The sequence below is a fragment of the Ochotona curzoniae genome, unplaced genomic scaffold, assembly GCF_017591425.1.
Source record: "Ochotona curzoniae isolate NIBS_2020 unplaced genomic scaffold, NIBS_Ocur_1.0 contig_883, whole genome shotgun sequence".
Taxonomy (NCBI): Eukaryota; Metazoa; Chordata; class Mammalia; order Lagomorpha; family Ochotonidae; genus Ochotona; species Ochotona curzoniae.
Window position 1 is genome coordinate 43,941,570 of NW_024466599.1, and position 14,616 is coordinate 43,956,185.

General features: G+C 41.3%; 1 protein-coding gene across 2 annotated transcripts in view; it reads right to left on the minus strand.

Moving 5' to 3' along the window:
* Positions 1-8,975: 8,975 nt before the first annotated feature.
* Positions 8,976-14,616, minus strand: part of REL (REL proto-oncogene, NF-kB subunit) — a 33,149-nt gene continuing 27,508 nt past the window's right edge. For both annotated transcript variants that reach the window (XM_040993399.1, XM_040993400.1), the window contains one exon: positions 8,976-12,720. In XM_040993399.1, the coding sequence (XP_040849333.1) occupies positions 11,942-12,720 (779 nt within the window). In that variant the 3' untranslated portion in view covers positions 8,976-11,941. The remainder of the gene's footprint in view (positions 12,721-14,616) is intronic.

Here is a 14,616-nt window from a genome sequence, read left to right on the forward strand (position 1 = left end):
TGATGCTCCTAGGGAGCATCCTGCTCAAGTGGTTTTGATAGTTCATTAGTTCTGATTTGCTGTCAATCACGCTGCTCCAAGCATGAGATCTCTCCAGGATCCAGTGGCTGACATAGTCCATAGAGTCTCCATTTGCCCCGATAGTCACTGCCAATGATTAGCTGGGGTAGATGTTAAATTTGTTCTGCCCTACTTCCTCTGCAGACTCCAACAGACTACCATATCCCCCATGGGCATTTGGATATGCTGTCCACTGCTCAGTCTAAGTCACTGAGGAGGCCCAGCTTTGACACATGTACTCCACGGTCAGACCACAGATCCTGCAATTCTTCCCCCCTGGTTGGAGTTCTGAATCCATCAGTTCAGTTGAGGGGATTCCCCAAAGAAACCTCATCTGAGGAGATCCCAAACCTGATTCTTGTGTGTGCTTGCCAATACCGGGTCACCCATGTCATCCTGCTCACACACCGATAGTTGCAGTTCCTGGGTCAGTTCCATCTCCTATACAAACCAGTGGATGCCGTGGCGTGGCCCAGCCCAGCCCACCACACACTCAGTTTTCACATACACCAGAGGGAGTTGTGGCCTAGTCAGACTGACCTCCTATAATTCCCACCAGGCCCATGCCCTGCCCTGGTTCCCGTGCTTGCCAATATGTGCAACAAACAGGTACAGTCTGTCCCACATCTTATTCAGCTCTTGTACATGTCAATGGGTGTTGAAGCCTAGCTCAACCTAACCAGCCCCATTATCCAGCCCACACTCATACTGGTGGGTGCTACTCTGTCTAGCCATAACCACCCCCCAGTCCTGGTTCTCATGCTCACAAGTGGGAGTGGCAACCCAAGAGAGAGGTACCCAGTTTCCCTCCTGGGTTCATTCCCACTCTCGGATCTTGCACTTCCCAGGTGATTCTGCAGTTTAGCTTGACAGGATTTGCTTCCAGTGCCAGCATGTGCCAGCTAATGCTGTGGCAAAGCCCAACCAACCCACACCCATTCTTTGGCTCATGCATGCACCAATGGGTACAGTCAGCCTAGCCTGGCCTTCTCCTTGACCCAGCTTACATGCAAGCCAACAGATGTTATAGCCCTGCCTGGCCTGGTTTGCCCTCAGTCCCAGCTCTCACACTTACCAGTGAGAGTAGTGACCCAGGAGGGAGGACCCCACAGTCCCGCTACTGGGCTCACAGGACCCCACCCTGGGATCTCACATGTACTGGTGGGTGCTGCGGCCCAATCTGGCATAGCCTGCTTCACCTCAACATTTTGCCGTGGGTGCTGTAGCCTGGCATGGCCCAGCCTACCCCATGTTCCAGCTCATGCTGGTGGGGGCTACAGCCTAGCCCAGTCCAGCCAGCCCCTAGTACTGGCCCTAATGTGAAATGGCTGGTGTTGCAGCATGACCCATCTTGTCCTGCACCCCATTCTGGTTCCAAGATCTGCCAGCAGGTGATATGAACTGGCCCAACCTGGCTCGCTCCCAGACCTGAAACACACCAATAGTGGCAGGTACTGTAACCTGGCCTAATCTGAGCTGCTCAAGACCAAGCTGCAGATTGCCTTGGCTTTTGTCCTCACCTACTGTGACTGTGTCCTGAAAGAGGAGTTCCCCAAGCTTCTCCATGAGAACCTCTCACAATGCCAGATCTCACACACCGGTGGGTTCATGGGCCAGCTCAACTTAGTCCACCTCCTGTGGCCTTTCCTGACTGGCCCTCACCCATGCTGGTTCTTAATGTTAAGTGCTACAAGCCCAGCCAAACCTGGTCTATGACCAGACACAGCTCACATGTGGCTCAGGAGTGGCAGAAACCTAGCCCAACCCATCCTACACCTACCCTGGCTCTCATGAGCACCAGTGGGTGCTGGAGTCTAGCCCAATCTGGCAAATCTCTGACCCAGTCCACACTTGTGCCAAGGGACACTGCAGTCATTCCAGACCAGATCGTAGCCTCTCATTCCAGCCCTTGTGCTTACCAGTGGGAACTACCCAGCCAAAGCATCTCCTTAGCTCCCCAAACAGGCCTGATCCCAGCCACAGATCTTGCACGTGCCAGTGGTTGCTCCAACCCAGTTCAGAATAGCCCCTCACCTGTCTTGGCCTTTGCCTTTGGATGCTGCAGCCTGGCCTGACTCAGCCAGCCCCTAATCCCATCTGGCGGATGCTGGAACCCAGCCCTGCTCAGTCTGTTCCCATCCCTCTCTCATGCAACCTGGTAGCTGTGATAGCTTAGCCCGGTGTGACCTACATTCCAGCTTGGCTCCTACACATGCCAGTGGAGTAAGGTTGGCCTGGCCCTGCGTGGCTCACCTCCTTCCAAAATCAACCCACATACTTGCCGATGGGTGGAGCTACCTTGTACAGCGTGCCCAACACCCAGGCCTGAACCCCATGTTCACCAGTGGGAGCTATGTCCCACCAAGGGAATTTCCCAATTTTCCCCACCAAGCCTACTCCAAGACCCAAATCTCACATATGCGAGTGGGTTCTAGGCTCTTACCTGGCATACCCTGCCCCCTCTGTCCTGGCCTTTGTATGAGCTAGTGGATGTTGCAGCCTGGGCGACCCATACCCTGCTTCAGGGTGTGCCTGCGGGTGCTGCAGCCTGGACCTGCCCAACCTGTTCCCAGCCCTGGTAGCAATGAGTGACAGCGGGTTCCATGGTTGCGTCTAGCTCAGCCCACCACTACCCCCAACTCTTAAGCTGACCAGCGGGACTTGCAGTTCCACAGGGTTAGGTCCACCTATCCCTCACAGAATCCATCCCCAGACCTTGTTCTCTTGCATGCTGGTTAGTGTCATGGCCCAGCCTAACAGTACCCATCCCCTGTTCCAACTCTCACTGGCAGGTACTATGATCCAGCCCTGCCAAACAGGCCCCAAGCCCTAGCTTCTCTGTGGGATGGTGCGTGGTGATCAGCAGTATTCCATGCTTACTAGCCCAGCTCAGGTGTCCCATATGATCTGGTGCATCTGTCTGACCCATAAAGGTCCTCTGGCCTCTCCCCTCCAAACTGCCAAGTCCCAGTCCCCTTGCTTACCTACAAGTACAGTGGCCTTGTCGTTGGGAGTCCCTTACGAGTCATTCCTCACCTGCAACACACTCCCACAGTGGTCCTCCCTCCCCTATATCCTCTTCCCCCTTTCCCTAATCAATCCCACAATCCTTGTGCCCAGGAGCACATGGGTTCTCCAGCCCAGCCTTTGGAAGCCCAGTGGTTGATGTGCTGATCCAGAGCTCTCCCACCCACCAGAGTCCCAAGCTCCTGGCACATGTGCCAGCCTGAAGCCTTATTCCTCCACACACCCAAGATCCAGGCCTATTGATGTTCTCCATGCCTGGTCCACCAGCACACCAGGGCAGCATGCTAACCTGAGGCTCTCCACTCCCCTCTCCTCACCCAGGACCAAGCACATGGGGAAATCCCCAAGTTTGCTCCACTTGTCTAGACATGAGGTCCCAGGCTCCCACATACCTTGCTGGTTCTATGCCCCTAGCACCCCCCACAAGCCCACATCCTCAGGCCTGCATGAGCCAGCACCACATAGATGCAAAACTTCTCAACAAAGCACAAACATTTAATAGTCCACTTGAAAAAAGTACTTACCATGTTAAAGTAGGATTTAGTTCCAGGATACAATGATTCAACCTGTAAATCTATAAATATGAAGCATATTAGCAGATTAAAGGACAAAAATATGATCAATAGGTGCAGAAAAAGCATTTGACAAAGTTATCATCCTTTTATAAAAACTGCCAAATGATTAGGTAAAGAAGGAGTAGACCACAATACAATAAGGACTAAATATGACAATTCCACAAGCAAAAACATGAAAGTGAAAAAATATTGTTTGAAATTGCAAACAAGGCAGAGATGTGGTGTCTCATTACTTCTATTCAACACAGCTCTGGAATTCCTTACAAGAACAATTAAAAAGAAACGACATACAAATTGGAGAAGTCAGATCATCTTTTTCAGAGGACATGATCTCATATGAGGAAATCATGAAGAACCTACAGAAGCAACTGTAATACGCAAAGTTGGTAAATTTGCAGCATACAAAATCTACACAAAACAATTAGTTGCAGTTGTATATGAAACCATAAACTACAAAAAGCTACCTGAAAAACCAGGAATAAAATCTCATTTACAATACCTACAGAAAGAGATGCTTAGGAATAAATTTTACCACGGTGATAAATATCTACACCAGAACTAGTGGTGGAAGACTGGACAGGGGCTGACATGGTGTAGTGGGTTAATTACCATCTGCAATGTCAGCATTCCAGTTCTGCTGCACCATTTCCTATCCAGCTTCCCATTAATGTGCCTGGGACTTGGCCTAGGGCACTCATGTTAGAGACCTGCATGAAGTTCCTGTCTGCTGTGAAGCTCTAACTCTGCCTTTTACATAAAGATACATCTTACAATGAAAACATATCCCATGTTCATAGGTTGAGAGGAACAATGTTGTTAAAAATATCCACTATTACTCAAAGTGATGTAGAAATTAAATGGAACCCATATGAAAAAATTGCAGTGATATTTTCACAGCAAAAGGAAAAAAATCCTAACATTTATATGGAACCACAAAAGTTCCTGAATAGCCAAAGTTACCTTGAGCAAAATGAACAAAGCTGGGGAAATTATGTTATCCGATTTCAAAATATATTACAAAGCTACTGTAAGTGGGCCGGGTGCAATAGCCTAGTGGCTGAATCCTCACCTTGCATATACTGGGATTCCATGTTGCTGCCAGTTCATGTCCTAGCTGCTCTACTTCCCATCCTTTTCACTGCTTTGTGGCCTGGGAAAGCAGTAGGAAATGCCCCAAAACTTGGGACTCTGCACCTGCAAGGGAGACTGGAAGAGGCTCCTGGCTTGGGAATCAGCTCAACTCTGGCAGTTGTAGCCACTTGGGGAGGGAACCAGCAGATGGAAAATCTTTCTCTCTGACTCACCTTCTGTGTATCTGCCCTTCCAATAAAAAACAAAATATTTAAAAACAAACAAAAAAAGCCAAAATCCGTGTAAGCAAAACAGGAAGTTGCTGGCATAAAAACAGCTATATAAACCAACAGATCAAATATTTCAGAAATAAATCCAGCACTTGCACCAACTGATTTTTTTTTAAAGGCCAGAGTCAATCCCAGGCACTTTAACATGGGACGCAGGCAGCCCAAGCAGCATTACAACACAGGACCAGAACTACTGCCCATCAAATGCCTATTTTTAAGCAACCAAAATTACCTATTCCAGGCAGAAGATAATTTAATATAAAAACAAAATCTGGTATCTTAAAAGTTGAACAGTAACATTTTGTCAAGGATTTTAGAATTTTTCAATTTATTATCAAGAAAAAGAAATCAGTATACACAAAGATATTACACAGGTAACAAAATTTTATACAAAGAAACATTTTTGACATTTTAAAAAGTATTACATCTTAACACCAAACATTAAATAACTGAACGGTACCTGAGAACTTTTAAAAATCATTTGTATCAGTGCCTCCAAATTCTTTCCAGTCATGAAGCATATAATAATACTTAGAACAGTTCCAGAAAATAGGATCTTGCCATTTTTTGGGATCATAGCCAAGAGTGTTTTTAGGGTTTTACTTTTTAGAAGAAGATTCATCTCTAAGGTTCACCTGTCCTGGCCCCTACATTTAAGAACTGCCTCTTTTCCAGAAGTTTTGTATTTTCCTTTGCACCTCAAAGCCACCTAAACTGTGCTACAGTGGCCAACAGGATCAGCAAACTAAACAACAACAACCCAGTGTGTCACCAGAGAAATCTGAAGCCAGCTCATCAAATGGATCCCCAAATACTTAAAACTTATCTATATCTTACTACATCTTATGGAAAGCTGTAATGTTTTGATCAGACAAGAAAATTTAACAAAAATATGAAAGGTAGATATTTGAAACTTTTAGCAAAAAGTGATTTATCCACTGATACTTTTACAAAGTTCAATTTGTTGAACCAACATTTCAAAGCAATGATTATGTATTATCATTCACACATTGTCTAATGAATATCATCTGTAACTCCTTACATTAAAAAATGCAGTAGTAAACTGAAGTTGTGGAAACAAGTGTTAAGAATATAATTTGATAAATTACCCCTTTAAACAGAGAGTTACTAGCAAGTGATACATATCCTAACACCACAGACCTTCAGAAAATAAAGGGACTGCTTTTCAAAAATTGTCTTTCTTGTTTATTCCTAAGACAACTTTGATCTATGCTATCATATTTATGAAATAAATTCCAGACATTAATTCTGATATTTAACCTTATCAATTGTTAACTTTGTGAAGTCTTAGACAAACAGGCATAAAATTAGACAGAGAATCCATGTATTTTTTGGTAAGAAGCTACTCCTGGGCTTATTATGATAAATATGCATGAAATTTCTACTACATGCAATATAAAAGCATTTGTTTTCCCTCTTTCATATTCAGTCTTTGAAAACAAAAGATCAGAAGTTTCAGTGGCAACTTGGTTAATTATGATGAGACTTGCTTTAATAAAATCAAAATACTTCTAATTCTTGATCAACCTTGTCAAATTAACAATCAGAATTTTAGAACTAAACTTATTAACTGACCTTATCCTTAGTATTCCATAGGAAGTGGTTCTAGGAAGAATAAGTCTGAAAGAAGGTTCCCCAGGTCTAGGCAACAGCTAGGCATTCTAGAAAGAAATCCACCTCAAGGTTCTTGGTTACGCACAGACTCCATAACGATTTTTCTCACTCTGTTGTGTAGAACTACAAGGAGTGTACAGAGATTAATCAGGGCCAAAGGATATATACACATTGGTTTATTAATACCTCATTAGCACTATACAGTGTTTTTGCTCATACATTGTTTTATTTAGCATAACACATCCTATGAGGTAGGCTTGTATTTTCTGACTGAAAGGTCTCTGTTCTACTTACAAAATAATTTTCCAAGAAATCAATTTATGATAAATTTGGTACTACTATACAGCCTAATTAACTAATTCCCAGTCTCTTTCAACATGGAAAATTCATTTTTCTGAAGCATGGTTACAAATTGATAACCAGCTATTTCTGTATTTTATATATATATGTGTATATATATATATGATATTTTTCATTGAAAAGCCAGATTTTCAGAGAGAAGGAGAGACAGAGAGAAAGATCTTCCATCTGCTGCTTTACTCCCTAAGTGGTTACAATGACTTGAGCTTAGCTGATCCAAAGCCAGGAGCCAGGAGCCTCTTCTGGGTCTCCCACCAACTTGCAAGGTCACAAACGTGGGCTGTCCTCGACTGCTCTCCCAAGCTACAAGCAGGGAACTGGAACAGCTGGGATATGAACTGGTGCCCACATGGGATCCCAGCACATGGAGGGTAAGGACTTTAGGCATTAGGCTACCTTTCCAGGTCCTATTTCTGGGTGATATTTTGAGTACAGAGTTTCAAGGTTAACAATTTCAAAGGCAATTAAGATAACAGGTTGGGGGGGGAGGGGAAGAGAGATAATGAGGTCTGATGATAAAAATCAAGATACTGGTTTAGAGTCTAGTCCGTACAGGCTGAGAGGGATATAAAGGAAATTCCCAGGGTTCTGGAAATGTCCTAAGCATTGTAGTTCCATGGTGTTTACTACATAAATAAAAACTCACCTAGCTATACACTACAAACTAATCCTCTCTATGCAATTTATTTTATATAACCCTTAAAAAGACTGACATATTTGGAAGCACAAGTTTTGTCACATTCACCTCTGTATCATTTTTGGCACCTCACACGGTACTTTATACTTTAGACATTAACAAAAATCTGATGGGGTTGATGCATGAACATTAGAGTGGCTATACCAAGTGCCAAGTGCACGGGGGAGAACTGAGGTTAGAGAGAGGACAAAATAGCCAGTTAGATATGAGACAACTTAACTTTTTAATCCCCAAGGGCTACAGAAGAGTTTTCAAAAGGGAGGCAAACAGGTCAAGTAACAAATTTTCTAGGACTTAACTGTCATTGGCATCACTGCTTTTCTTGTCTCATTAAGTATCTTTCTGTTTAAATACTGTATCCTTGCTCATATTTCAAGTCACTCTTACGTCAACTTCACCCTTCCTTCTCTAATAATAGCCACCATTTATTCAGCACCAACTGTGACAAGAGGGACTGTGCTACGTGCTGGAGTCCCAGAGATGAATGAGACCAACACTGAAATGAGGGTAATTCAACATGAATTCTATGACATGGGCATGTACAAAGCTACATCTTGCCCTGAAGGCAGTACCAGCCTTTATAGAGGAGAAGCGCCATCTTAAAGGATGAGTGTTCAAGGTGTAGAAGAGCAGTGTGGGTAACATTTAAAGGTATGAAGGCCTGACAGGAAAAAAAAATCTTTTTTTCTTTTTAACTTAAAAAAAAAATATTTTATTTGAAAGGTAGAGTATATTTATCAAGAGGAAGGGAGGGTGGAGGGGAAGAGGATAAAGGGAGGAGAGACAATATGAATGAATGAATGAAGCTTCACTCCCTAAATGGCAGCAATAGCCAGAGCCAGTTTTGAAATCAGAAACATCTTCTGAGTCTCCCACATGAGTGATATGGGCCCAAATTCTTCACATATTTTCCAGTACTTTCTCTGGTGCATTAGGGAACTAGAATGGAAGGAGCTGGGACATGAACTGGTGCCGACATGCGATGCTGGCATGCTGACGTAACCCAGTATGCCACAACATCAAGCCCAGATTTTTTTTTTTTCCAAAGAATGCTAACCACATAACAAGCTGTAAAATGGGTTATTTGAAACAAACAGATTCTTGTTTGGTAAAAAGAATGAGGGCCTTTATTAGCTAAGTGGCAGAAATTAAGAAGGGACTGAACAATGAATTTTTAGGAAGTAGACTCAGAAAGATTTGATGATGAAGTAGGAGTATGAAAGGGTAAATTAAAAACATGATTTTGAGCTTACCAGCAAATGTCTTAAACGGCAGGGTAAATGGTAATGCTTAAGGAGAGCAGAGAATAAGTGATTAAAAGTCAGTTTAAAAGGGCCTCTTGGTATCATGAGAGAAGCTGCAGCGCTGAGCCCTGCTGAGATCACACAGGGCAAACTGACTGCCAACTAAGGATCTGGGTTGAGACCCCAGGGAAAAACAAAACAGATTCTTTGAGAGGACTGTCCAAAGAGGAAGTAGTCAAAGGAATTGAATGGTTATGGGGTAAGTCAAGCAGGGTGAATGAAGATTGACAGATACCTGACTTGACAAGGGGGATAGTCTCTGGCCACTTTCCAGAATATTCTGAGAAAACAGTAAAAGCTAAAGTTAGCAACAGGCTATGGAATGAATGGAAAGTGGAGATGCAGGCTGCAAAGTCAGGATGTAAAGAGAAAGAGCAGAAGGGTGGCAGGAAAATTGGCTTTTAATCTTTTCGGATTACAGAAGACATTTATTGTGCCATTAAAAAAAAGAACACTGGTGATGTGAGGGCATGAGAAACAGGATGGGAAAGAATGAAAGAAGAATTAAGGGCACAAGTAGAGTTTAGGAAGAACGGACCTTTTTCGCAAAACGAAAGTGCAATGTTAAAAGAACAGGTGAAAGTAAAACACACACACACACATTTAACAGAGTAGAAACATGTAGCCTAATTTGCTTTAAATTACAAAGTAAGTTCTGTAACCAGTAAATAGCACCTAAAAATGAAAACTTCCTTGAAAACCCTCTAAACATGGGTATAACAGTACTTACAATACAAATGAAAAAGCTACAAAAGAAGTCAATGCTTATGTATTTTTAAAAAATTTATTTACCTAGTGTAACAGTGTGGCTTTAAACTGATAACTGCCAATTAATACAGAATTATAAAATTCTGTATTTTCAAAAAACTTACCATCATCTGCAGAACTCTTAAGTTCAAAATTTTAACAGAAAAAAAATGGTTCCTTCAAGGTTTTCTTTTTCCTAGTAAGCTCTATTAAAAATGCTACTTATGATTTTTAGAATGTATATAATAAAACAGCTACTTTAAAAATCATAACTGGAGAAATACTAACCAAGCATTTTGTAAGTTAGTTGCCAAACATCAGGATAATTCATCACAATGAGTGCCCAAATTCTACCATCATTTAACCACTGTGATTATTTTGCCTTTTGACAATAATGGACTACCATTATCAATCTTAGACTTGAATACATACATCATTCTAACATGAACTCAACATTACAATAGGCACAATGTACAAAAACCATAAACATCTAACAGTTAAAACTATTAATTGTTCCTTAAAAAACTAGAAATATGTTCTATATTGAGGCAGACAGTGTTCTATAAACTAGAGGTTCAACAATTCAAAAATTTAAAAATTGTACCCTTGGGGAATGTATTATATTCCAGTAGAGGAAAACAAACAGTAAAAATAAATGATTACTAAAGTCAGATCACGGTAAATAACATGGACTTATGTAAGGGCAGGGGGAGAGGTGGGAAATGCAGAGACCCTGACCAGATAGAGGAACGGAGAGACCTGAAGAATAGATCGGGTGAGTTATATTTTCATCTGGGAGAAAAGCATCCCAGGTGGAGGAAATACCAACTATAAAGATTCTGGGGTGGGCATGTATTTCGTATTTTTGGGGAGGAACAATGAGGGCGGAGTGCCTATAGCTGCATGGTGGTTGGGAAGGTGGGTTGGTAGCTCATGAGTCCAACCCACATGTCAGCTGATGACATGTGTGACGCGTCCATTCTGCTTAGGTCATCTAAATGGCATTAGAAACAAACAAACAAAAATCATACTGTTTACTACTTGGTGAACAGACTGTTGGGGCACAAAGAAGTGAAGAGGGGTTTTGGAAGCTATAATTTCAATACAGGCCAGAGATGATGGTGGTTTATAATTAGGGTGTTAGTAGCAGAACTCCAAAGAATGGTCTGTTTTTGCATATATCTTGAAGGTAGGAGCTACTGGATTTTCTGAAAGATTTGGGAGAGAAAAAGAAAGAAGAATCGAGGATGATTCCAAGTGTTCAGCCTGAGTATTTAGAGGCATGGCATTGCCATTTACTGAGTTGGGGAATACTGAAGGCAAAGCAAGTTTGGGAGGGAAGTTCAAAAACTTAGGTTGCATATATGGAGTTTTGATCTTTAATTAGATTTCTAGATGGAAATGTTAAATAGGCAGTTTTGAGAACACAGGGAGAGGACACATAAAAAAAAAGTTCAAAGAAACTTCTTCCCTTAAAGTTATGGATATAAATCCAAAATTATGAGGCACTGTAAAGGTATGGATTTAACAGTATAAAATGTAGAAAACCTCCCATACCTCGAAAGCTCACTTTTACTGCCTTCTGCCCAACTTAACATTTTACAGAAGTTTTGACATATAAATCTAAGAAACTCCAAGAAGCCACAGAAAACCCCTTAGGGGTCACCTTGGCCCAAGGGCCTCAAAAACAATAAGGAATTAATTTTTCCAATGACATAGCCATTACAGGTTTTACCTTAAATTTGCTTGACAGCAAATTATCAGTTAGTTCATTTAACTACAGATACATTAATACATTATAAAAGAAGTATAAAAAGCACACAGGAATATTGTTTTAACATTCTCATAAGTCTGTACTAGAGAAATATGGCAAAACAAAGGACAAGAATCACACCATACATATCAGGCCATATCATTAAATACAAGGAGCAATAAAGGCCTTTACGTTCTGCTTCCTGAGCTTTCTGTTCTATGTAATCAATGCTTGCACTGTTTTAACACTGTTTTATGCTCTATGTAACCAAAATTATAGTGAATTGTTTTACTCCCTGTAAAACAAGTTCCTGGATTATTAATAAGCAAAAATTGGTTTTGTATTGTATTCTTGGCTAGACAAAAAATGTTGTTTCTATATAGGTAACATCAAAATAATTGCAAACATTTCAACTTTGCAAATTACACTTGAAAAAATCCATATGCAAAGGAGTCATTCAGCTGCTGCTCATTTTGCATAGTGCCAATAGCTGAATATTGACTACTCTGAACAAAACTGTGATTGTTTGGATTAGTGCTGTTGGATGGTCCAGATTCGTTTATCATGCTGTTATCTGTACAATTGAAGTCAGATCGCTCAAATGCCTCTGACTGTGAAACAAAAACAGAAGAACTAGACGTGGTTCCTGCTGACATACTGGAGGAAGACATCTGATGGAGCTCTCTCAGGTCTCTTGGGTCTAACAAGGAATTACACGAGGTATTTTCCAGGCTCATGCTCAGGAGTCTTGGGTTATCAGCTTCCCTCATACTGTCATTGCTGGTTGTCATCATATTCACAGAGCAGTCAGGCAATATGTTGGCATCCGTAATATACATGTTAGCTGATGACATGCGTGACGCTTCCATTCTGTTTAGGTCATCAGTATTGTTATAAATGCAAGCATCAGAAGTGTTTAAATCATTTCCAGCAGAGATATCCAGGAATGATGAGATACCTTGTGAATTAGAGGAAAGTGTACCTGCTTGAAAACTACCCAGTAGATTTGAATTGATTGAGCGTGAGGTGGAGTAGATCATTGAGGACCAGCTTGAAGAAGATGGAGGTACCACTGAGGTTATAGGTGAAATATGGGTTGTAAATTCACTTGAAATGGACACAGTTGGGGAATAGTAGGATTCTGCTTGACTGGCAGCCCCCGTTTCTGTCCGAACTGTACTATGAGGAAACAAGTTTGATTCTGTGGAGAGAAAGTTGACAAAATTAGTAATATTATAAAAAGCATAATTTCTAAATGAAAGTCACATAAACACATTAATGAAGAAAAATTACAACTGGAAGAGAGGAGCTGGTAAACCCCAAACACAAACGAAGGATAGAACAGAAGGCTTACTGACTTACCTGACTGATATCCTGCGTATGCATATTGAAATATTGCACTATACTTCCCACCCATATGTGTAAGTACTGCCATGTTAATTAAAAAAGTTTTAAAAAATAAAGTAGTTTAGGGAATGGTATCATGTAGCAAGTAAGGTTGCAGCCAATGACACTACCAGCCTCCCATATGAGCACGGCTTGTTTCCTGGCTGCCCACTTTTGATACAGCTCCTTCTAATGGTCTGGGAAAAGCAGTGGAAGATGGCTCAAGTGTTTGATACCCACTTGGGAGCCCCGGATAAAGATCCTGGCTTTAGACAGGACCAGCACTGACTGTGAGGCCATCTGGACAGTGATCTAGCAGATGGAAGATCTCTCACTCGTCCTCCACTTTTATAATACATAAGTCTTTAAAAAATATAATTTCAAAACAAAGTAAGTTGAGTCAGAATACTACAGAACGTCTCTAAACAGTTCAAAGGAAAGAAATCCTGTCAATATAGAATTATCTGCAGGGGGAAAACATATTTCCAAAATGAAGGCAAAATAAAGACACTTTAGGCAACAAAGGGAAAAACTCAAAGGAAATTGATGGAACATTTCAAATAGGAATTGTAGAAAGTATTAAAATTTTTATATACGTCCAAAATTCAATTCTATAATATGTACTACTTTACAACTATATGAAAAATGATTTTGGCAAATATAATTTTACTTCCGTCAAATATGAAAATCTAGCTTCCTAGATTCTACAGATTTATTTTTGAAAAAGTTAAAGTTAAATGCTGAAGAATTTCAATTAAAAGGAATTCAAATGAACAAAATTATATCATGATATCCATTTTTAACAGCATTTGATGGGATGGGGAAAACATTCACCAGGGAAGACTAAAAAATACACCTAATTTTATCAACATATGACCTTGAGGTATCACAAAATTCCTAATCTGTATTTATTATATAAATGTAACATACACTAAATCAGGAAAAGGAACTAACTAAAGAATGTAATGGAAGGTATAGACATTTGGTGTAGTGGTTAAAAAACCCAGAAGGGGCTCTTGGCTTCAAATCAGCCCATTTTGGGGGTGAACCAGTGGAAGTAGATCTCTAAGTCTCTCCCTCTCTCATTCATTTAAATCTTTTTTTTTTTAGGGTTTTTTTCTTATTATATTTTTCACAATCGTTACATAGTTAATTAGGGTAAGAAGGTTCAAGGGCTACAGGAAAGTGGGTAAGACTATTATTTCCACATTGTTTCTTTCATGTTTAAAAGGGGGGATAGTAAGGGAGAAGGCCCACTCAATTTCCCACCCTCCCCAGGTCCCGGATGTGGGGTATGCTCCGAGGGTCTTGCTCAAGTGGTTTTGATAGTTCAGCAGTTATGAATCACTGCCAATCCTGCCACTCCAAGCACTATGAGGTCATTGAAGAATCCACTGATTGACATAGTCCATCTTAGAGTCTGTGTTTGACCCCTATTTCGCTGCGAACATCTAGCTGAGATGGTTGACTGACCTATTCTGTCTTCTCTCTTTTCTTGGTTAGGGTTCTGAGTCCAGCATTTCAATTGGGGAGATCTCCAAAGAAACTTTACCTGAGGTGTTCTCAGACCAGATTCTTGTATGTACTAGCAAGTACAGGGCCTAGTACAGTCCATTGCCCTGATCAGCTGGTTGTTGCATTGCTGGGTTGGTTCTGTTTTCAACCCTGACTTTGACTGGAACCAATGGGTGTTGCAGTCCAGCCTGATTCT